This window comes from Branchiostoma floridae, unplaced genomic scaffold, assembly GCF_000003815.2.
Source record: "Branchiostoma floridae strain S238N-H82 unplaced genomic scaffold, Bfl_VNyyK Sc7u5tJ_1439, whole genome shotgun sequence".
NCBI classification, from domain to species: Eukaryota; Metazoa; Chordata; class Leptocardii; order Amphioxiformes; family Branchiostomatidae; genus Branchiostoma; species Branchiostoma floridae.
In genome coordinates, this window is record NW_023365716.1 from 1,533,672 (window position 1) to 1,550,681 (window position 17,010).

The window sequence follows — 17,010 nt, forward strand, 5'->3', positions numbered from 1 at the left end:
AGTCACTATACCACATACACAGCATCTACAGTCACTATACCACATGCACAACACCTACAGTTACTATACCACATACACAGCACCTACAGTTACTATACCACATGCACAGCACCTACAGTTACTATACCACATACACAGCACCTACAGTTACTATACCACATACACAGCACCTACAGTTACTATACCACATACACACCACCTACAGTCACTATACCACATGCATATGTAGAGTCATTTTGGCCACAACTGTGAGGGGTTAGGATTGTCACACTGACAACGCTTGTGGGGGTTTTCACATGTGTTTAGATAAGTTAGACCTTCTTGCTGTCCTGTACCCACACTCCCAACACATGTAGGGTTTCTCACCGGTGTTTTGCTAGATGTTGGCCCAAGGATGGTTTATCTGCAGCAGAATAGTCACACTGGTCACACTTGTAAGGTTTGTATACTGTATGACTTCTCATATGTAGGGATAAGTCAGAATTTTGAGCCACCCTGTACCCACACTCCCAACACATGTAGGGTTTCTCACCGGTGTGTTTTCGTAAGTGTCGGTTCAAGTGAGATTTGTTTGCTACAGAAACGTCACACTGGTCACACTTGTAGGGTTTTTCTCCTGTGTGGGTTCTTATGTGTATGGATAGGTTGCACTTCACAGCCGTCCTGTACCCACAATCTCCACACACGTAGGGTTTCTCACCGGTGTGTTTTCTTCTATGTCGACCCAATTTGGATTTCTCTGCAAACGAATAGTCACACTGGTCACACTTGTAGGGTTTCTCTCCTGTATGGGTTTTCATATGTAGGGATAAGGTATACTTTCTTATAGTCCTGTACCCGCACTCGTCGCACATGTAGGGTTTTTCACCAGTGTGTTTTGCTAGATGTTTATTCAATTCACCTTTCTGTGCAGCAGAATAGTCGCACTGGTCACACTTGTAGGGTCTCTCTCCAGTATGGGTTTTCATATGTCGAGATAAGTGGGACTTCTTAGCTGTCCTGTATCCACACTCCCCACACATGTAGGGTTTCTCACCGGTGTGATTTGCTAGATGTTGGTCCAAACTTAATTTCCGTACGGCGGAATAGTCACACTGGTCACACTTGTAGGGTTTATCTCCAGTGTGGGTTCTCATATGTTTGGATAAGTCAAATTTTTGTGCTGCAGAATAGTCGCACTGGTCACACTTGTAGGGTCGATCTTTTGTATGGGTTCTCATATGTCTGGATAAGTCGGACTTTTGAGCTGCCCTGTGCTCACACTCCCCACACTTGTAGGGCTTCTCTCCTGTATGGGTATTCATATGTAGGGATAAATGGTACTTTCGCGCTGTCTTGTACCCACACTCCCCACACATGTAGGGTTTTTCACCAGCGTGTTTAACCACATGCCTTCCCACATTGCCTCTGCTCTGCTGTACCTGTGAGGTTGATGTGTTGTCAGGTTGGGGAAAGTTCACATCACACGTTTCCTGCTGCAGGCCCATGTCTGTTGTCTGGGTCTCTCTGTTGTCACTCTCCTTCCCAGGTTGTTCAGTATACAGTTCGTCAGAAGAAACCTCGCAGCTGGAATCTACCATTTCTGTTTTTACATCGCAAGTTTTGTCGTTTGGAACGTACTTTTCCTCGTCCTGCTGCCGTCCCGTGTCTGTTGTCTGCTCCCAACTGTTGTAAGTCTCGATCCAAGGATACCTAGTTAGTTTGGTTTCATTGTGGTATTTGTAGGTTTCCTGGTCCTCACTGAACGTTTCCTGACACAGCACGTTCTCTTGTCCATCCCATTGCCATCCAGTGTCTCCTGTCGGCTCTTCTTTGATTTGCGTCTCGTTCGCAGTTTGTTTCGCATGAAGATCTTTAACAGGAGACTCACAAGTGAATTCCGCCATCTCTGAAAAGATGATAATATAGGAAAGAGTAAGATCAATTCATTTACCTCCTTGATCAAAGAAACTGGCAAAATGGCCAAGAATTTACATGGAGGAGAATTCTACTAAACAAACAGCAATGTTTGGGAGATCAACATTTTCCCATTAAGAAGACTCGAATATTTCCTAGAGGACATAACACTGTTCGCGATTTCTGCACCATTCTTATGGTATTGGGGAGCCAGTATATTTTCGGATTTGCGCAAAACATTTTTTCCCTGGGCAAATTTTGATCATAAAGGTCTGGGTTTCTGCAAGAGGGACCGAAGCATGTATATTTTTAAAATTTTGCCGAAAATTGTGACCTTTGGCATGCTTTGATCTGTAATCGACCTCCATGTTCGACCTCCATAGTGGACTGATCCATTAGGAGGCGGGGTGAAATCCTGGCGTCATGACAATCATCTGGCTGTAGCTCGTTAAAATGCCGGAGTTGAAGTCGGGCTTTTTTAACCAAAACAAACCTGACAAATCCAGCTTGTCAGTGGGGGTTAAGACTTGAGGTTTGAAATGTACGTAAATGTATTTATAAGTGATTGTTTTGCATGGCTTAACCATGTATGGAAATCCATTTAGGAGTATTTCCCCTATTATGACGTTCAGCAGAGGTCACGTGGACTTCAGCAGACATTATGAGTCAGTCACCCCTCCTATAACAGGGGATCCTTATTCCTGGGATACAAATTTTCAAAATAGCAGAACACAGTTTTTTTAGAACGCAAAATGTGATGATAGCTCTGATGCAATTTACTTAGTGTAGCCTCGTACATGCTTGTTTTTGTTGTTGTTGTTGTTGTCCTCATTTAACGTCTATTATTTCGCTAGACGTGGTCTCTTGGTGCTGAGTAACACATGGTTCGAAGAATACATGCAGAATCCACAGTTCCACAGCCCCCCTCCCCATCAAAACACCGATCACAAACACACCCCTAAATCCAATTTAACGCCGAACAAGCACCAACCAGGAAACACTAACAATAACCACATGTCTTACCTGTAAGTCTGTGGTGGTTAGCGGTCTCCACAGCTTCTGGAACCTCATAAAAACCTAGCAGTTTGGAGAAGGTGAGTAACGAAGACAATGACAAAATGGCGGACGTGAGCTCACTCACAGGGCAAAGGTTAGAGGTTACAAACCTGATACTCGCTTGACAATAGGTCAAACCAGAAATGGCCGCATAACACTTTAATCTCGAGGTTTTGGGTCTAACAAAAATAACGGTCTGCTTCGATTTCTAATTATTATTTTGTGTTAATGATTTATGTCCCTTAAGGCCAAATCAGGTGAAATCAGGCATTAGGGTTCATATGCGCGGAATGTCTTGTTCAATTGCAATTTAGAATTTGAAACCCTGTAATGACGTTATTCAAATATGATTTAAATTCACAACAATTTTTGGTATCGTTTACTCTCCATTTATTTGGAAAAAAGCTTCATCTTTGCCAAAATTAAGCCAAATTGAATATGTCTATACATGTTTAATGCTAAAACTGCTACGACACAAAATCAAATCATAGACTTTGCATACAATAACTTTATTCTGAAAGCTCTTTACTAGAATGAAAACCAAGTTATCAAATATGCTAGTATAATATAAATTGCTATCAGCTACAAATACTAAGAATACAAGTGTACAAACAACCGACATGTAGCAAGTACATGCATATTAACAGTATACACAATGTGCGTATTGTTGTAGATGCTATTCTTTCAGATAGATCAAAGAAATATACGGATGGTTAAAAAGTTATTATATACACTGAGCGAAAACAACACATAAATTGTAGATTTTTTGCCCACAATAAAACAAGTATGCCTCGCCATACAGAAACTAAAACTATCTTAGATGCGAAACCAACCTCTATACAGTACGTCAATTAGCCAATGTGCTATTTTACACAAGCACTCTATCTGGAACATTTGTCATAAGCCCTACTAGGCTTTTAGCATATGAAAATTAGATAAAGGTGAGATTTCCTAGCTGCAGTAACACCGATAACACTTATATGGTTATCCTCCTTCGTGGGTTCTTATATGCTTAGGTTGTTAGACATTTGAGCTTTTCTGTACCTATACTTCGCGCATCTAGCATTTCTCTCCTATATGTGTTTCCATGTGTCGGTATAAGGTAGCTCTTTGAGCCGCTCTGTACCCACACTCCCCACACATGTAGGGTTTCTCACCGGAATGTCTTGTTTGATGATCTATCAGATGATGTTTTTCTGCCGCCGAATAATCGCACTGGTCACACTTGTAGGGTTTCTCTCCTGTGTGGGATCTCATATGTCTGGATAAGTGAGACCTATAGGCTGTCATGTATGCACATTCTCCACACTTGTAGGGTTTATCGCCAGCATGTTTTTCTTGATGTTGTTTCAACTTGAATTTATCAATAGCAGAAAAGTCGCACTGGTCACACTTGTAAGGTTTTTCTCCTGTGTGGGTTCTCATATGTTTGGATAAGTGAGACTTTTGAGATGCCCTGTATCCACACTCCCCACACATGAAGGGTTTTTCACCATTGTGTGTCCTTAAATGATCGACCAACCTATATTTCTGTGTAGCATAGTAGTCACACTGGTCACATCTATAGGGTTTCTCACCGGTGTGTTTTGTCATATGTTGGACCAAATTGATTTTTCGTGCAGCAGAATAGTCACACTGGTCACACTTGTAGGGTTTTTCTCCTGTGTGGGTCCTCATGTGTCGAGATAAGTCATTCTTTCGAGTCGCCCTGTACCCACACTCCCCACACATGTAGGGTTTGTCACCGGTGTGTTTTCTTATATGTTTGACCAAAGTTGATTTCTCTGTTGCAGAATAGTCACACTGGTCACACTTGTAGGGTTTTTCTCCTGTATGGATTCTCATATGTCGGGACAAGGTAGACCTTTCAACTGTCCTATATCCGCATTCACCACACATGTAGGGTTTCTCGCCACTGTGTTTTGCTACTGTATGGTTGTCCAAAGTGGATTTCCGTGCGGCAGAATAGTCACACTGGTCACATTTGTAAGGTCTTTCGCCTGTGTGGATTCTCATATGTTTGGTTAAGTCAGCCTTTTGTACTGATCTGTATCCACACTCCCCACACATCACCTCACCGGTGTGTTTAACCACATGCCTTTCCATATTGCCTCTGCTCTCCTGTACCTGTGAGGTTGATGTGTTGTCAGGTTGGGGAAAGTTCACATCACACGTTTCCTGCTGCAGGCCCATGTCTGTTGTCTGGGTCACCCTGCTGTCACTCTCCTTCCCAGGGTGTTCTATAAAGTTCCATCTCCTTCCCAGAATGTTCTCCAATACTAACAAATCCACAGCTGGACTCTTCCATTTCTGCTTTTACACCGAACGTTTCATCGTTTGGAACGTCCCTTTTCTCGTCCTGCTGCCGTCCCGTGTCTGTTGTCTGCTCCCAACTGTTGTATGTCCCGTTCCAAGGACGTCCGGTTGGTTGGTAGTCGTATGTTTCCTGGTCCTCACTGTACGTTTCCTGGCACAGCACGTTCTCTTGTCCATCCTGTTGCCATCCAGTGTCTCCTGTCGGCTCCTCTTTGATGTGCGTCTCGTTCGCAGCTCGTTCCGCATGAAGCTCTTTAACGGGAGGCACAAATGCGAACTCCGCCATCTCTAAAATGAATATAAAAAAACACGTATGAGAAAAAACATAATCTTTATTTAATCATTTCATAATGCAGAAAAAGGCACAAAGTTGACATAAGAAAGTCTTCTGTGAAAGTTTTTTTTTTACCATTTTAGCTCCAGTAACAAGATTTGGATATGTATCAATTAGGGGATAGACGAACATACTAGTAGTATTTCCTTATTCAACACAGGCACGAATTGACTCATAGTAAAAACGGAATAGATACAACAGACCAATACAAACACATAGAAACATAACAATCAATATACACATGCGCCTCCAGAGGTTTTTGACCTTGGTAGACCCTGGTAGAATGAATATGACTTACAGTAAGCACAGACTGTACAATGGTGTAATAGAAGAGTGGACACACAAATATATAATATAGCACTGTTTACGCCAACTGGCATCAGTCAGGTGGAAAACACATTTCACTGGCACTGCAGCTTCTTGCTATCTTCCATGCCTTTCGGCATAGTGGTTTACGTTGCAGTGTTTGCACTGGAATGGAATGCACTACCAGTAGTATAGTAGCGACACGCTGACTATCATTATTCAGGAGCAAGAAGGAGCAGGTCAGAGGTCAGATATGATGTATTCAGGCGGAGCAGGTCAGAGGTCAGATATGATGTATTCAGGTGGAGCAGGTCAGAGGTCAGATATGATGTATTCAGGTGGAGCAGGTCAGAGGTCAGATATGATGTATTCAGGTGGAGCAGGTCAGAGGTCAAATATGATTTATTCAGGCGCAGGTCAGGGGTTAGATATCATATATTCAGGCGGAGTAAGGTAACTATGACAACCCCGCCCCACCCCAAATGAACCTCCCCCTCCCCAATTGTGAAAGACTTGCCCTTATTTGGCCTGGTTCTAAGTCTCTATCGCATAAAATAAAGATGACAACGACCGTCTGTTTTTCCGTTCTTTTATTCTCTACTTTCAAAAGTCAGCATCCAACGTGAACTTTTGCTGTTCAGAGGAGGACATCACGCCCATCTTCTGGTACTCCCCCACCCTCTTCTCAAAGAAGTTGGTCTTTCCCTCCAGAGAAATGTTCTCCATGAAGTCAAAGGGGTTCTCGCTGTTGTAAAGCTTACTGCACAGGAGTTCCCCCAGCAGTCTATCTGCGACAAACTCGATGTACTGTTTCATCAGGTCTTGATTCATCCCAATCAGCTTCACGGGAAGAGCTTCCGTCAGGAACTCTTGCTCAATCTTAACAGCATCGTCGATAATCTGGTAAATGCGATCCTCACTAGGCTTATTGACCAGGTAGCTGACCATAAGACAGGCAAAGTCGGTGTGTAGACCCTCGTCTCTACTGATCAGCTCATTGGAGAAAGTTAGCCCCGGCATGAGTCCTCTTTTCCTTAACCAGAAAATTGCTGCGAAGGCCCCGGAGAAAAATATCCCTTCCACAGCGGCAAACGCAACTACACGCTCCCCCCAACTGCTCCCCTCGTCTCCGCTCCACTTCAGGGCCCAGTCAGCCTTCTTTTGTACACACGGTATGGTCTCAATGGCACTGAACAGACGCTCTCTCTCATGTGGCTCCTTCACGTAGGTGTCGATTAAGAGACTGTACATTTCAGAATGGATGTTCTCAATGGCTATCTGGAAGCCATAGAAGCACCTTGCCTCAGTCACCTGCACCTCTTTGGTGAATCTCTCAACCAGATTTTCATTGACTATACCGTCACTAGCTGCAAAGAATGCCAGGACGTGTTTAATGAAGTGTTTTTCGTTGTCATTCAGTCTCTCCCAATGCGCCAAGTCTTTAGAGAGATCAACTTCCTCCGTTGTCCAGAATGATGCTACGGCCTTCTTGTACATGTGCCAGATGTCGTGGTACTGGATGGGAAAAATGACGAAGCGTCTGGAGTTTTCACGCAGTAGGGGCTCACACTGCTTCTCTCGGTCTACAGAGACCTTCAGTACGGACAGCTGGTTAGACTTCGGTGGCTGCGCTGAAAGCATCTTACGGTTGTGTGACTCACAAAATGAAGCGAGCGCTAGCACCCTCGTACCACTAGATATACCCTAGCCTGTCACCATATATTTGCATATATATATATATTGTAGGATACGAGTCGTTACTCTGATTGGTCCAGACATGCAGAGTTTAGGGAATAGGTAGTTTCTTAGCTCAGGTCGGGGTGAAACGGCCGTCAAAACACGGCCCCGAGCTGACCTCACCGACGCTGAACACTGCCATTATGTTACGCCGGAAACAATTGGTAACCCCGACTTAGTGTGCATACGACTTGGAACAGCTAACTGTACCCACAGAAGCGTCAATATGCCAATAAAAATGTGCTAATGGACAAAATAGAATATGTACAGAAACGAGCTGCTAGGTATGTCTTGAAGGACTACAGGAACACCACCAGCGTGTCGTACCTACAGAACAAGCTGGGTTGGCTGACCCTGCAAGAAATGAGGTGTCAGGCTAGGCTAGTTCTACAAGGCCTTCCACATCTATAGCCATACATCAATACATCACTAGGAACACAAAACCCCACTTGAGGACACCCACTCCGCCTTAACGCACTCTCTTGCCGGACTGAAACATACAGAACCAGTTATTTTCCAACAACACTGAGTGAATGACACAAGCTACCAACACACAGTGTCACTGCACCATCACTTTCTAGCTTCAAGAGGGGGGTTGGTCCAACACAATTGAGCCGCCCGCCCTCCCAGATGAAAGTCGGAGACTTTCCTTTATCCTCGGGCACAGTGTATTGAAGCCATTGTGTTACGCCGGAAAACAGGACACAAAAGACGGGGAGGGACAATAGACCCAGCTGTGTGCACACCGCTAACGTGTTTAGAGACATGAGACTAACCGGGTATCCTTCAAGGAGAGGTCGTACGGCAGCGACCACGGCCCATGGTGTACCAAGATAAGACAACGAACGGGGAATTAAGCGCTTGCCGGACTTTGCGTTTGCCGTACACTGTGACATGGCCGGCCCAGTCTTCTGGAAACTGGGAGGGAAGGCGGAAACGTAACTGCCTTTATCAACAACATCATCAAAAGGGTTCTACGCCTTGCCATAGAGAGCCAGCGCAGAGCGGGGAGGTTTTCACCGTTTTGTCGCCGTTTCGCTTCACTGACTTCACTTGGGCGGAAGTGGCACGGCTTTGTTTCCGTCTTAGGGAGTACAGCCACCGGAAGTGCATCATTCAACGTGAACGGACATACCAATATTCGGGCTAGCCCATCTTCTTAGTATAAAAAGAACACGAGCGAAGCACTGGTCAGTTAACGTGGTGGTCACCCCGTACTTTGGATTATACCCGAGCTGTGCCCCGGATTAATGACCGCAGTACCGCTACGGACGGAGCGTCTCTTTCTTTAGGTAAGTGGAAAACACTTTCTACATATCTTTGATCCTCTGTTAGAATCTCTCAAACAAGCGACAGTTGTTTATAACCCGTGCAAAACTAGAATATATGTTACAATATTTTCTCTGCAACAAAAAAACATGTTTTGAAGACACTGTTGCAAGGATTGTACCAGGGCATTTTCGTTTAGCTTTCGTGTGGAGTGTCGAGTTAATATTGTTTAACACTAGGGGATTCGTGTCACAACGGTACGAAAACTCTTGTAGTTGTTGTGTCATGTCTGTAGTAATTTTTTTAGTAAAACTATACACGCTAGATTATGTGATAAGCTATATCATCAGTATTCGTTATGTCGAATGCTACGTATGTCTTTACCAATATTGAAACGTAACAGTACGTGTGTCACAGTTTTTGTACCGAACGTTTCCTCCGCTATACCGAAACAAGTATTCCGTACCGGCAACCCAGTTTTGTTCGGCCACAAAAGAGCACCGAAGCCCTTTCTTTGTTTGTCACGGAATACTGATGAATGTGCGGTCGTCGCTCTGGTACGGATAACCAAGCGACAGTTGTTGATAACCCGTGTAAAACTAGAATACGTGTAACAATATTTTGTCTGCACCAAAACATATTTTGAAGAAACTGTTGCACCAGGGCATTTTCGTTTAGCTTTCGTGTGGAGTGTCGAGTTATGTTAACACTACAGGAGTCGTGTAAAAGATCTTTTATTGTTGCTGTTGTTGTTGTTGTCTCATGTCTGTAGTAATTTTTAGTAAAACCAAACGCGCTAGATTATGTGATACGCTATATGTTATGTCGAATGCTACGCACGCCATTGCCAACTTTGAAACGCAACAGTACGTGTGTCACAGTTTTGTACCGACTGTTTTCTCCGCTTTACCAAAACATGTATTCCCCACGACAAAAACGGTTTTCGTTTACAAAAGAGCACAGATACAATAGAAGCCCTTTCTTTGTTTGTCACGGAATACTGATGAGTGTGCCGTCGTCGCTCTAACAAAAGCACTGTAGTATTTTACAAATTTAGCTTTTCAAACAAAGCTTTGTATGTTCTTTCAGAACCCAGCAATGATCAAAAGTACAGTCAACTAGTCATGGCGTTTACTTGTGAAACGTGCGGAAAAATCTTCACACTAAAACGCAATCTCACCCGGCATCAGAAGTCCCACAACCAGACCGCACCCACGCACGAGTGCGATTTTTGCGGCAAAAAGTTTCCTAGACGGGATAACCTACTGCAACATCGGCGGCTGCACGATAAAGCCAAGCCGGGCCCCACGTTCTGGTGCCGGTCGTGTAACGTGGCGTTTGACACGGCCCACGCCCTGCAGGCGCACCGACAAGCCGCACACCCCGTGGCGTCTACCTCTCGTCCACAAAAGAGGGTTTCTCTAGCAGACGGGGCCGGTCCCAGAGCGAAACGACGCCACATACAACCCGCTGGAGACGACGACGCATTTCCTTTTGAGGAAGATCCGGAGGACGTGTCAGAAGAGCTGATTCCCCAGCACGAAGACGTGGCTGTTCAGAATCTGTACCGGCAGAAATGGTCCATGATCAGGACGCAGTTCAAGCGGGGACAAAACATCCAGGACACGTACAACTTTAGACTGGAGTCCGAAAATCCCAGCGATCTGGCCGACAACGTATGGGCCATCTTTGGCGACCAGCAAACCGTCTTTAAGATCAACCTGTCGTTCGGGTTCATCCTCCAGGACGGGGAAACGGGGGCACTGCGATATTTTTACCCTTGTGAAAATAATAACGGGTTTTTACCAGAACCCGTCCAAGTGGAAAACGAGGATGATATCCGACGGTTCCTGGACAAGATCGAAGAGGTCGATCACATGGAGCAGGCACGCCAGGAGCGCCCCAACAGCAAAACGGTCCTGCAGAAGATGGTGAACGTCACGTTTTACGTCCACAAGATCAAGGATCATCCCATCGGTGCCCCCGGGACGCTGACAGACTACATCAGGAACAGCAGGTCCATCATAGCCCTTCTTAATGGACCGCACGGCCCGTACACGGACAAGCTCTGTTTTTTCCGGTGCCTGGCCCTCCATCGGCAATGCGATCGCACCAAACTAGAAAGACCGACCAAAAAACTATTCAAAGAGTACCTGGCGTGGGTGGGTAAAACGCCCAGGCAGTTCAGAGGCGTGTCTCTCAAACATCTGGAGGAAATAGAGACATTGTTTGAGGTCGACGTGTACGTCTATGCTCTACAACCCAACGGCGATGAAGACGCCGAAGATGGCGATTTCTTTGCGGAGTTGGTGAGGCGTCCCCTGCCTACACACAATAATACGATGTATCTGAATCTCTGCGAGCAACATTACAGTTACATTAAGGACTTTAAGACTTACGCCAAGTCATACGCGTGTCCGCAATGTGGAAAGAGATGGACGCACCGCGGTCATTGCGAAGCCCACATTCGCACGTGCGACGGTAAGGTGACCAAGGTGTATCCGGGGGGCGCCTACCATCTACCGCAGACCATCTTTGAAAAGCTGCAGGACGAAGGGATCGTCATCCCCGAAGAAGATCGTTACTATCCCTACCGCGCCTGCTTCGATATAGAATGTCTTCTAAAACCACTGACTGATCAAAAGACGGACAAGATGACGTGGGAGGCGGCGCACGAACTCTTGAGCGTGAGCGTCTGCTCAAACGTCCCTGAATACACCGACCCAGAATGTTTCGTGTCCGAAGGCGACCCGACAAAAGTGGCTGAAGACTTGTTGAATTTCCTACAGCAAATCAGTCGTAAGGCGTACTCCCTTCTGTTGGAAAAGTTTCACTGGGCGGTGCTCAAGATGGAAGAAATTCGGCAAAGGGATTTGGAGAAAGAGGAAAAAGAAGAAGAAACGGAAGAAGAATCCCCGAAAGACATAGTTGACAAGGCGAAGCGAAAAGAAAAACGCCGGAAAGAACATTACATGACCAAACTGATTGAGGAACTGACCAAGTACATGAGTCAGCTGGTGGTCCTTAGTTTCAACGGTGGGAAGTATGACCTGAACGCCATCAAAAAAGTGTTCCTCCCGCTGCTACTGCGATCGACCAGCAAACTCCGACCCATCAAGAAGAACAACACGTACATGTCGATTGAAACGGACGACCTCAAATTCCTGGATCTCATCAATTATGTGGCGCCGGGCTTCTCCTACTCGATCCTGCTGAAGGCGTACGGCTGCCAGGAGACAAAGGGATTCTTCCCGTAAGTAGACGGCCTTATTTTGTTTGCATTCTGATGTGATGTGACCGACATTGTGTTAGCCCGACATTGTGTTAGAGCGTGCTATGACGTGTTATTTTTTGTCCCATTGACATGACAGGTACGAATGGATGGACAGCTTGGACAAGTTGGAGCACACGCGGCTGCCACCACGAGCCGCCTTCCATAGCAACCTGCGACAGTCAGACCTCTCGGAGGAGGATTATCTGTACTGTCAGCGCGTGTGGGAAGAGCAGGGCATGACGACCATGAGGGACTTCTTGATATGGTAGGTCGTTGTACGTTATCTCGTAACACCTAGATGATAACCTAGATTGAGCGGAGCGGTTGGACTTAACAAATCACGACTAATATTTGTTCCTACAGGTACAACAACAAGGACGTTAGCCCCATGGTGGAAGCCGTGCAGAAGATGACAGAGTTCTACCAGGACAAGGGTATCGACATGTTTAAGGACGGCATTAGCGTCCCGGGTCTAACACTTAAGTACCTCTTCATGAACCTGCCGCGCGATACTTACTTTACTGTTCCAGACAATGAAGACGTGTACAGATTGTATAAAGACAACATAGTGGGGGGACCCAGCATCATCTTTCATAGGTACCACGAGAAGGGCAAGACCTACATCAGGGCCGACGAGATGACATTGTCGGGCAGGGAACCGAAACCTTGTCAAAAGGTCATTGGCTACGACGCGAATGCGTTATATCTGTGGGCCCTGATGCAGGACATGCCCTCCGGCCATTACATTCGGCGTAGAGAAGACACGGGGTTCGAAAGAGAATATTCCACACCTCAGTGGGGACGAATGGCCGTCGACTGGTTAGACTGGGTGGCCCAAGAGCGGAAGCTTGCCATTCGCCACAAATTCAATAGCACCGAAAAGCGCATCGGGTCACGTCGAATTCCGGTGGACGGTTTCTGTTCGGACACCGGGCAAATCTTTCAGTTTCACGGCTGCTATTGGCACGGTCACGCCTGCTCCTTGACCAGAGGCCAAGTCTTCAACGATCGTCGCGGCAAGTCTTTCGCGACTTTGCGGGCGGAAACGGCCCACACGACCGAGTACCTGCGAGCGTGTGGGTATACGGTCACCGAAATGTGGGAATGTCAGTGGAGAAACTTGGTAAGAGCCGACGTCCGATTGGCGTCTTTCTTGGAAGGCCGCAAGACTCCCACCGAACATCTTCCCGACATGACCGGCGAACGCGTCCTCCAGGCTGTTCGCTCGAAGGAGTTGTTTGGAACGGTGGAATGCGACATCGAGGTCCCCGCGGATCTCAAGTCGCGCTTCGCCGAAATGCCTCCGATATTTAAGAACGTCGAGATCTCCATCGACGACATTGGCGAGCACATGAAGGAGTACGCCGAGAAGCATCGCATTATGTCCAAGCCCAGGCGATCGCTCATCGGTAGTATGTTCGGTCAAAAGATCCTCTTGGCTTCGCCCTTGCTCAACTGGTATCTCGACCACGGCTTGAAGGTCACTCGCATCTACCAGGTGATGGAGTACAGACCCAAGCCGAGTTTTAAAGCTTTCGGAGATGCCGTTAGCGATGCGAGGCGCAAGGGCGACGAGGACAAAGCCAAGAAGATCATCGCCGACACCATGAAGCTGATCGGTAATTCGGGGTACGGCAAGACGGTCACCAACAAAGAAAAACAAACAGACGTCGAGTATTGCCAAGACGTCGTGACCGCCACTCGAAAGATCAACACTTTGCGGTTTCGGCATCTGATCGTGGTCAACGACGACAATTTCTTTGAAATTGAGTCGGCGAAGCGCACCATCAAGTTTAACCTTCCCATGCAAATTGGCTTCTTCGTTTACCAATACGCCAAATTGCGTATGCTCGCCTTTTACTACGACTTTATGTTGAAGTTCGTGGACGTGTCCGATTTCCAGTACTGTGAAATGGACACGGACTCCGCTTATATCGCCATCTCGGCGGACAAGCTGGAGGACGTGATCAAACCCGACATGCGGGATTCGTACTTCCGCGAGAAATCTGACTGGTTTCCCCGAACAGACACCAAGCAGAACGCGGCTTACGACAAGCGCACTCCCGGGCTGTTCAAAGAAGAATGGTCCGGGAGCGGTATAGTCGGTCTGTGCAGTAAAACGTATTACTGTTTCGGCGGAGATGACACGAATGAGGACAAGTTCAGTTGCAAAGGGGTGAGCAAACGATGTAACGACATTAACCACCTCAAGTACCTGAACGTCTTGCAGACCAAGAAAAGCGGCCAGGGCATCAACAAAGGGTTTCGCGTGCGCGAGAGCGAAATACACACGTACACGCAAATCCGCGATGCCTTTTCGTACTTCTATCCAAAACGAAAGGTTAAGCATGACGGGGTCACCACTCTCCCTCTCGATATTTAGAGAGGCTAGCGTGTCATTATAATAGTATGGTAGACGCATAAATAGTACTGCTGGCCAGAGTTGACGTCATTTGCGGGTATGGATGCGAGAATACACCATCCATGTCGAATGGTTCTAGCGGGCTGTTCTGGCTCTGGAAAATCTTATTTTGCTCAAAAACTACTGACGACGGGAGCCAGTTGGCTTGATCCCGGGCCTTTTGAACACGTGGTATGGCTGTACTCGGAGTTTCAGGACAAGATCCACCGCGAGCTGACTTCGAAACTAGGGTCAAAAGTTCAGTTCGTAGAGGGCCTTCCCAACAATTGGAATGACGTCATTAAGCCGTCATGCCGCAACGCGCTAGTGATTGATGATCTCATGATTGAGTCGGCCAAGGATACGGATCAAAGAGTTACAAAACTGTTTACCCGAGCCAGCCGTCATCGTGACTTGTCGGTGATTTTTCTCGTTCAGAATTTGTTCTTTCAAGGCCTGAGAACCATTTCTCTAAACTCCAGTTACATCGTCCTGTTCAAATCGCCAAGGGATCAAAGTATGATCACCACGTTAGCGCGGCAAATGTACCCGGGACACGGTAAATTTCTTAGAGAGTGTTACGAAGACGCCGTGAATAAGACGACGTACGGGCATCTCTTCCTTGACCTCCATCCCGAAACGCCTGAGGACCTGCGCGTGAGAACCAACATGCTGACGCCGCAACCCCAAGTGTACCTGAGAAAGTGATAAAACGTTCCGTTCGTCCACACCACGGTCTCATTTTGCCGAAGATGTCGAAGAGGTTACATCGTCACGCCGATTGTCTCCGGGTGTTGAGCAAGGCCAACCCGAAATTGCGAAAAGCCATTCTGTCGTCCGCCCCTAACGATCTCTTGAAATCGATTTGTGACTGCACGCACAACGTCTTGAAGGGCAACGTTCGTCTCACACCGGCCCAGAAGAAAGGTCTGGCTCGGCACAAAGCCACTCTGCGTCAGCTTGGCGATAAGAAGGTTCCCCTGACCAAGAAAAGACAGACGTTGATCCAGAAGGGTGGGTTCCTGTCTCTTCTACTCAGTCCTATTATTAATGCAATTAGTTCCTTATTTGGAGGTGGACGGAAGTAACGCCGCTCTGTCGTCATGGAACACAGCAGAAAGATGGCACTCGTGCCGCAAGAATTGCTATCAACGATTCAGGCTAAGCAACAAGAACAGACCTCTCCCCTGGTCAAGACCGCCGTTACCTTGGACGAGGAAATGAAATCGGTGATGGAACGACCCGATCTTCCGGACGACGAGAAAGCTACCTTGTACCAACAACTCTTGCAGCGTTATTTGACGTACAGAGATAAGCGTCGCACAGAGCCCGTCACGGTCAGGGTATTGTCCTCGCCTCCTACCGTCACCAACACCGCTACCACGGACGCCACCACGGATGAAAAGTCCCCCAGCACCCCCGCAGCCGGCGGCAAAGAAGACAAGAGCATACTGGAGGCCTTTCCCAAGACCATGAAAGCTCGCGCACGACAGATGCTCAACGTCATCAAACACAAGGGCGGTGACATCATCGGTTATAACGATCAGGGACAGTTGCTCTACAACAAACAAGTGGTCCCAGGTTCAAATGTGTCCGACTTGATTAGAGACGCGATGCAAAGGAGGCACGGGTTCAATCCCACCGGCTGGCAATCTTTCGCTAGGGGCCTGGCACGCATCAATGCGCCGGAAGCCGCTATCAGGCACCCGACCCGGCTGTCCGTGATCCAACGTCACAAGAGCCGCACCGCCCGTGGTGAAGATCTGTCAGACGGAGAGAGCGAAGACGTCCTCCCAACACCCCAACCCAAGCGACGTCGTGTTGTCGCTCAAAGAATCCCAGGAAAGAAGTGGAAAGTTGGCAGTGCAGGCACTACGTCATCTGCAAAATGGGAGCTTCTCGGAAATGTCGTGGACTTAAAAGCGTTAACAAGTAAAGTTTCCCGTGATTCGGACGCGGGCCTAGATATAGAGACTGGTTTTCCATTTATTTGTGTGTGCGATTGTGTGTGTGTGTGTGATTGGGTGTGTGCGGAAAAGAAACCACGCTATGACCGATGTACGTTTTCATGATATTTATTCATAACAACTTGCTACAGTCAATACTACACTCTAAAGCTATATCATATAGTATACGGTTAACCATGCATACGTTAGTCGTTAAACGCTCGATCAAAGTCTTCAAGGGTTCTCGCTATCTGTCGCATGACGAGCTCAATGTCGACAACGGGAGCATCTATATCAAAATGACGCTCTATAAACTCTGCTACGGATACATCGTTCAGTTCTAAGTCACTGCTAAACATATCGACTATGTTAGTCATCGGAATATTTCTGCATCTGTGCAAGAGGTAGAACAGGCAGTGCTGCCCACAGGTGGTAGACAGTCTAGCTTGTATCTGGCGCTGGTTACGAAGCCACG

At 46.9% G+C, this 17,010-nt stretch overlaps 5 protein-coding genes across 5 annotated transcripts in view; 1 reads left to right on the top strand and 4 right to left on the bottom strand.

Annotated features, from left to right (window-relative positions):
• Positions 1 to 2,264, bottom strand: part of LOC118407667 (zinc finger protein 239-like) — a 7,635-nt gene extending 5,371 nt beyond the window's left edge. Inside the window, exons 1-3 of the mRNA XM_035808183.1 lie at positions 2,259 to 2,264; positions 1,180 to 1,421; positions 533 to 714 (exon numbers count right to left, since the gene is read on the bottom strand). Coding sequence (XP_035664076.1) covers positions 533 to 714; positions 1,180 to 1,421; positions 2,259 to 2,264 — 430 coding nt within the window. The remainder of the gene's footprint in view (positions 1 to 532; positions 715 to 1,179; positions 1,422 to 2,258) is intronic.
• LOC118407601 (gastrula zinc finger protein XlCGF57.1-like) overlaps positions 1 to 17,010 on the bottom strand; it is a 63,720-nt gene that overhangs the window by 15,105 nt on the left and 31,605 nt on the right. The gene's annotated exons all lie outside the window — the stretch shown is intronic.
• The window catches only part of LOC118407643 (zinc finger protein 525-like), a 35,044-nt gene that overhangs the window by 10,460 nt on the left and 7,574 nt on the right, over positions 1 to 17,010 (bottom strand). The gene's annotated exons all lie outside the window — the stretch shown is intronic.
• LOC118407631 (ribonucleoside-diphosphate reductase small chain-like) lies at positions 6,479 to 8,363 on the bottom strand. The gene has a single exon (XM_035808140.1). The coding sequence runs from the start codon at positions 7,547 to 7,549 to the stop codon at positions 6,512 to 6,514; it is 1,038 nt and encodes a 345-aa protein (XP_035664033.1). The 5' UTR covers positions 7,550 to 8,363; the 3' UTR covers positions 6,479 to 6,511.
• LOC118407593 lies at positions 8,439 to 16,483 on the top strand. The gene is made up of 4 exons (XM_035808086.1): positions 8,439 to 8,937; positions 10,004 to 12,167; positions 12,286 to 12,453; positions 12,552 to 16,483. Exons 2-4 carry the CDS (start codon positions 10,039 to 10,041, stop codon positions 14,569 to 14,571), a joined length of 4,317 nt encoding a protein of 1,438 aa, XP_035663979.1. The 5' UTR covers positions 8,439 to 8,937; positions 10,004 to 10,038; the 3' UTR covers positions 14,572 to 16,483.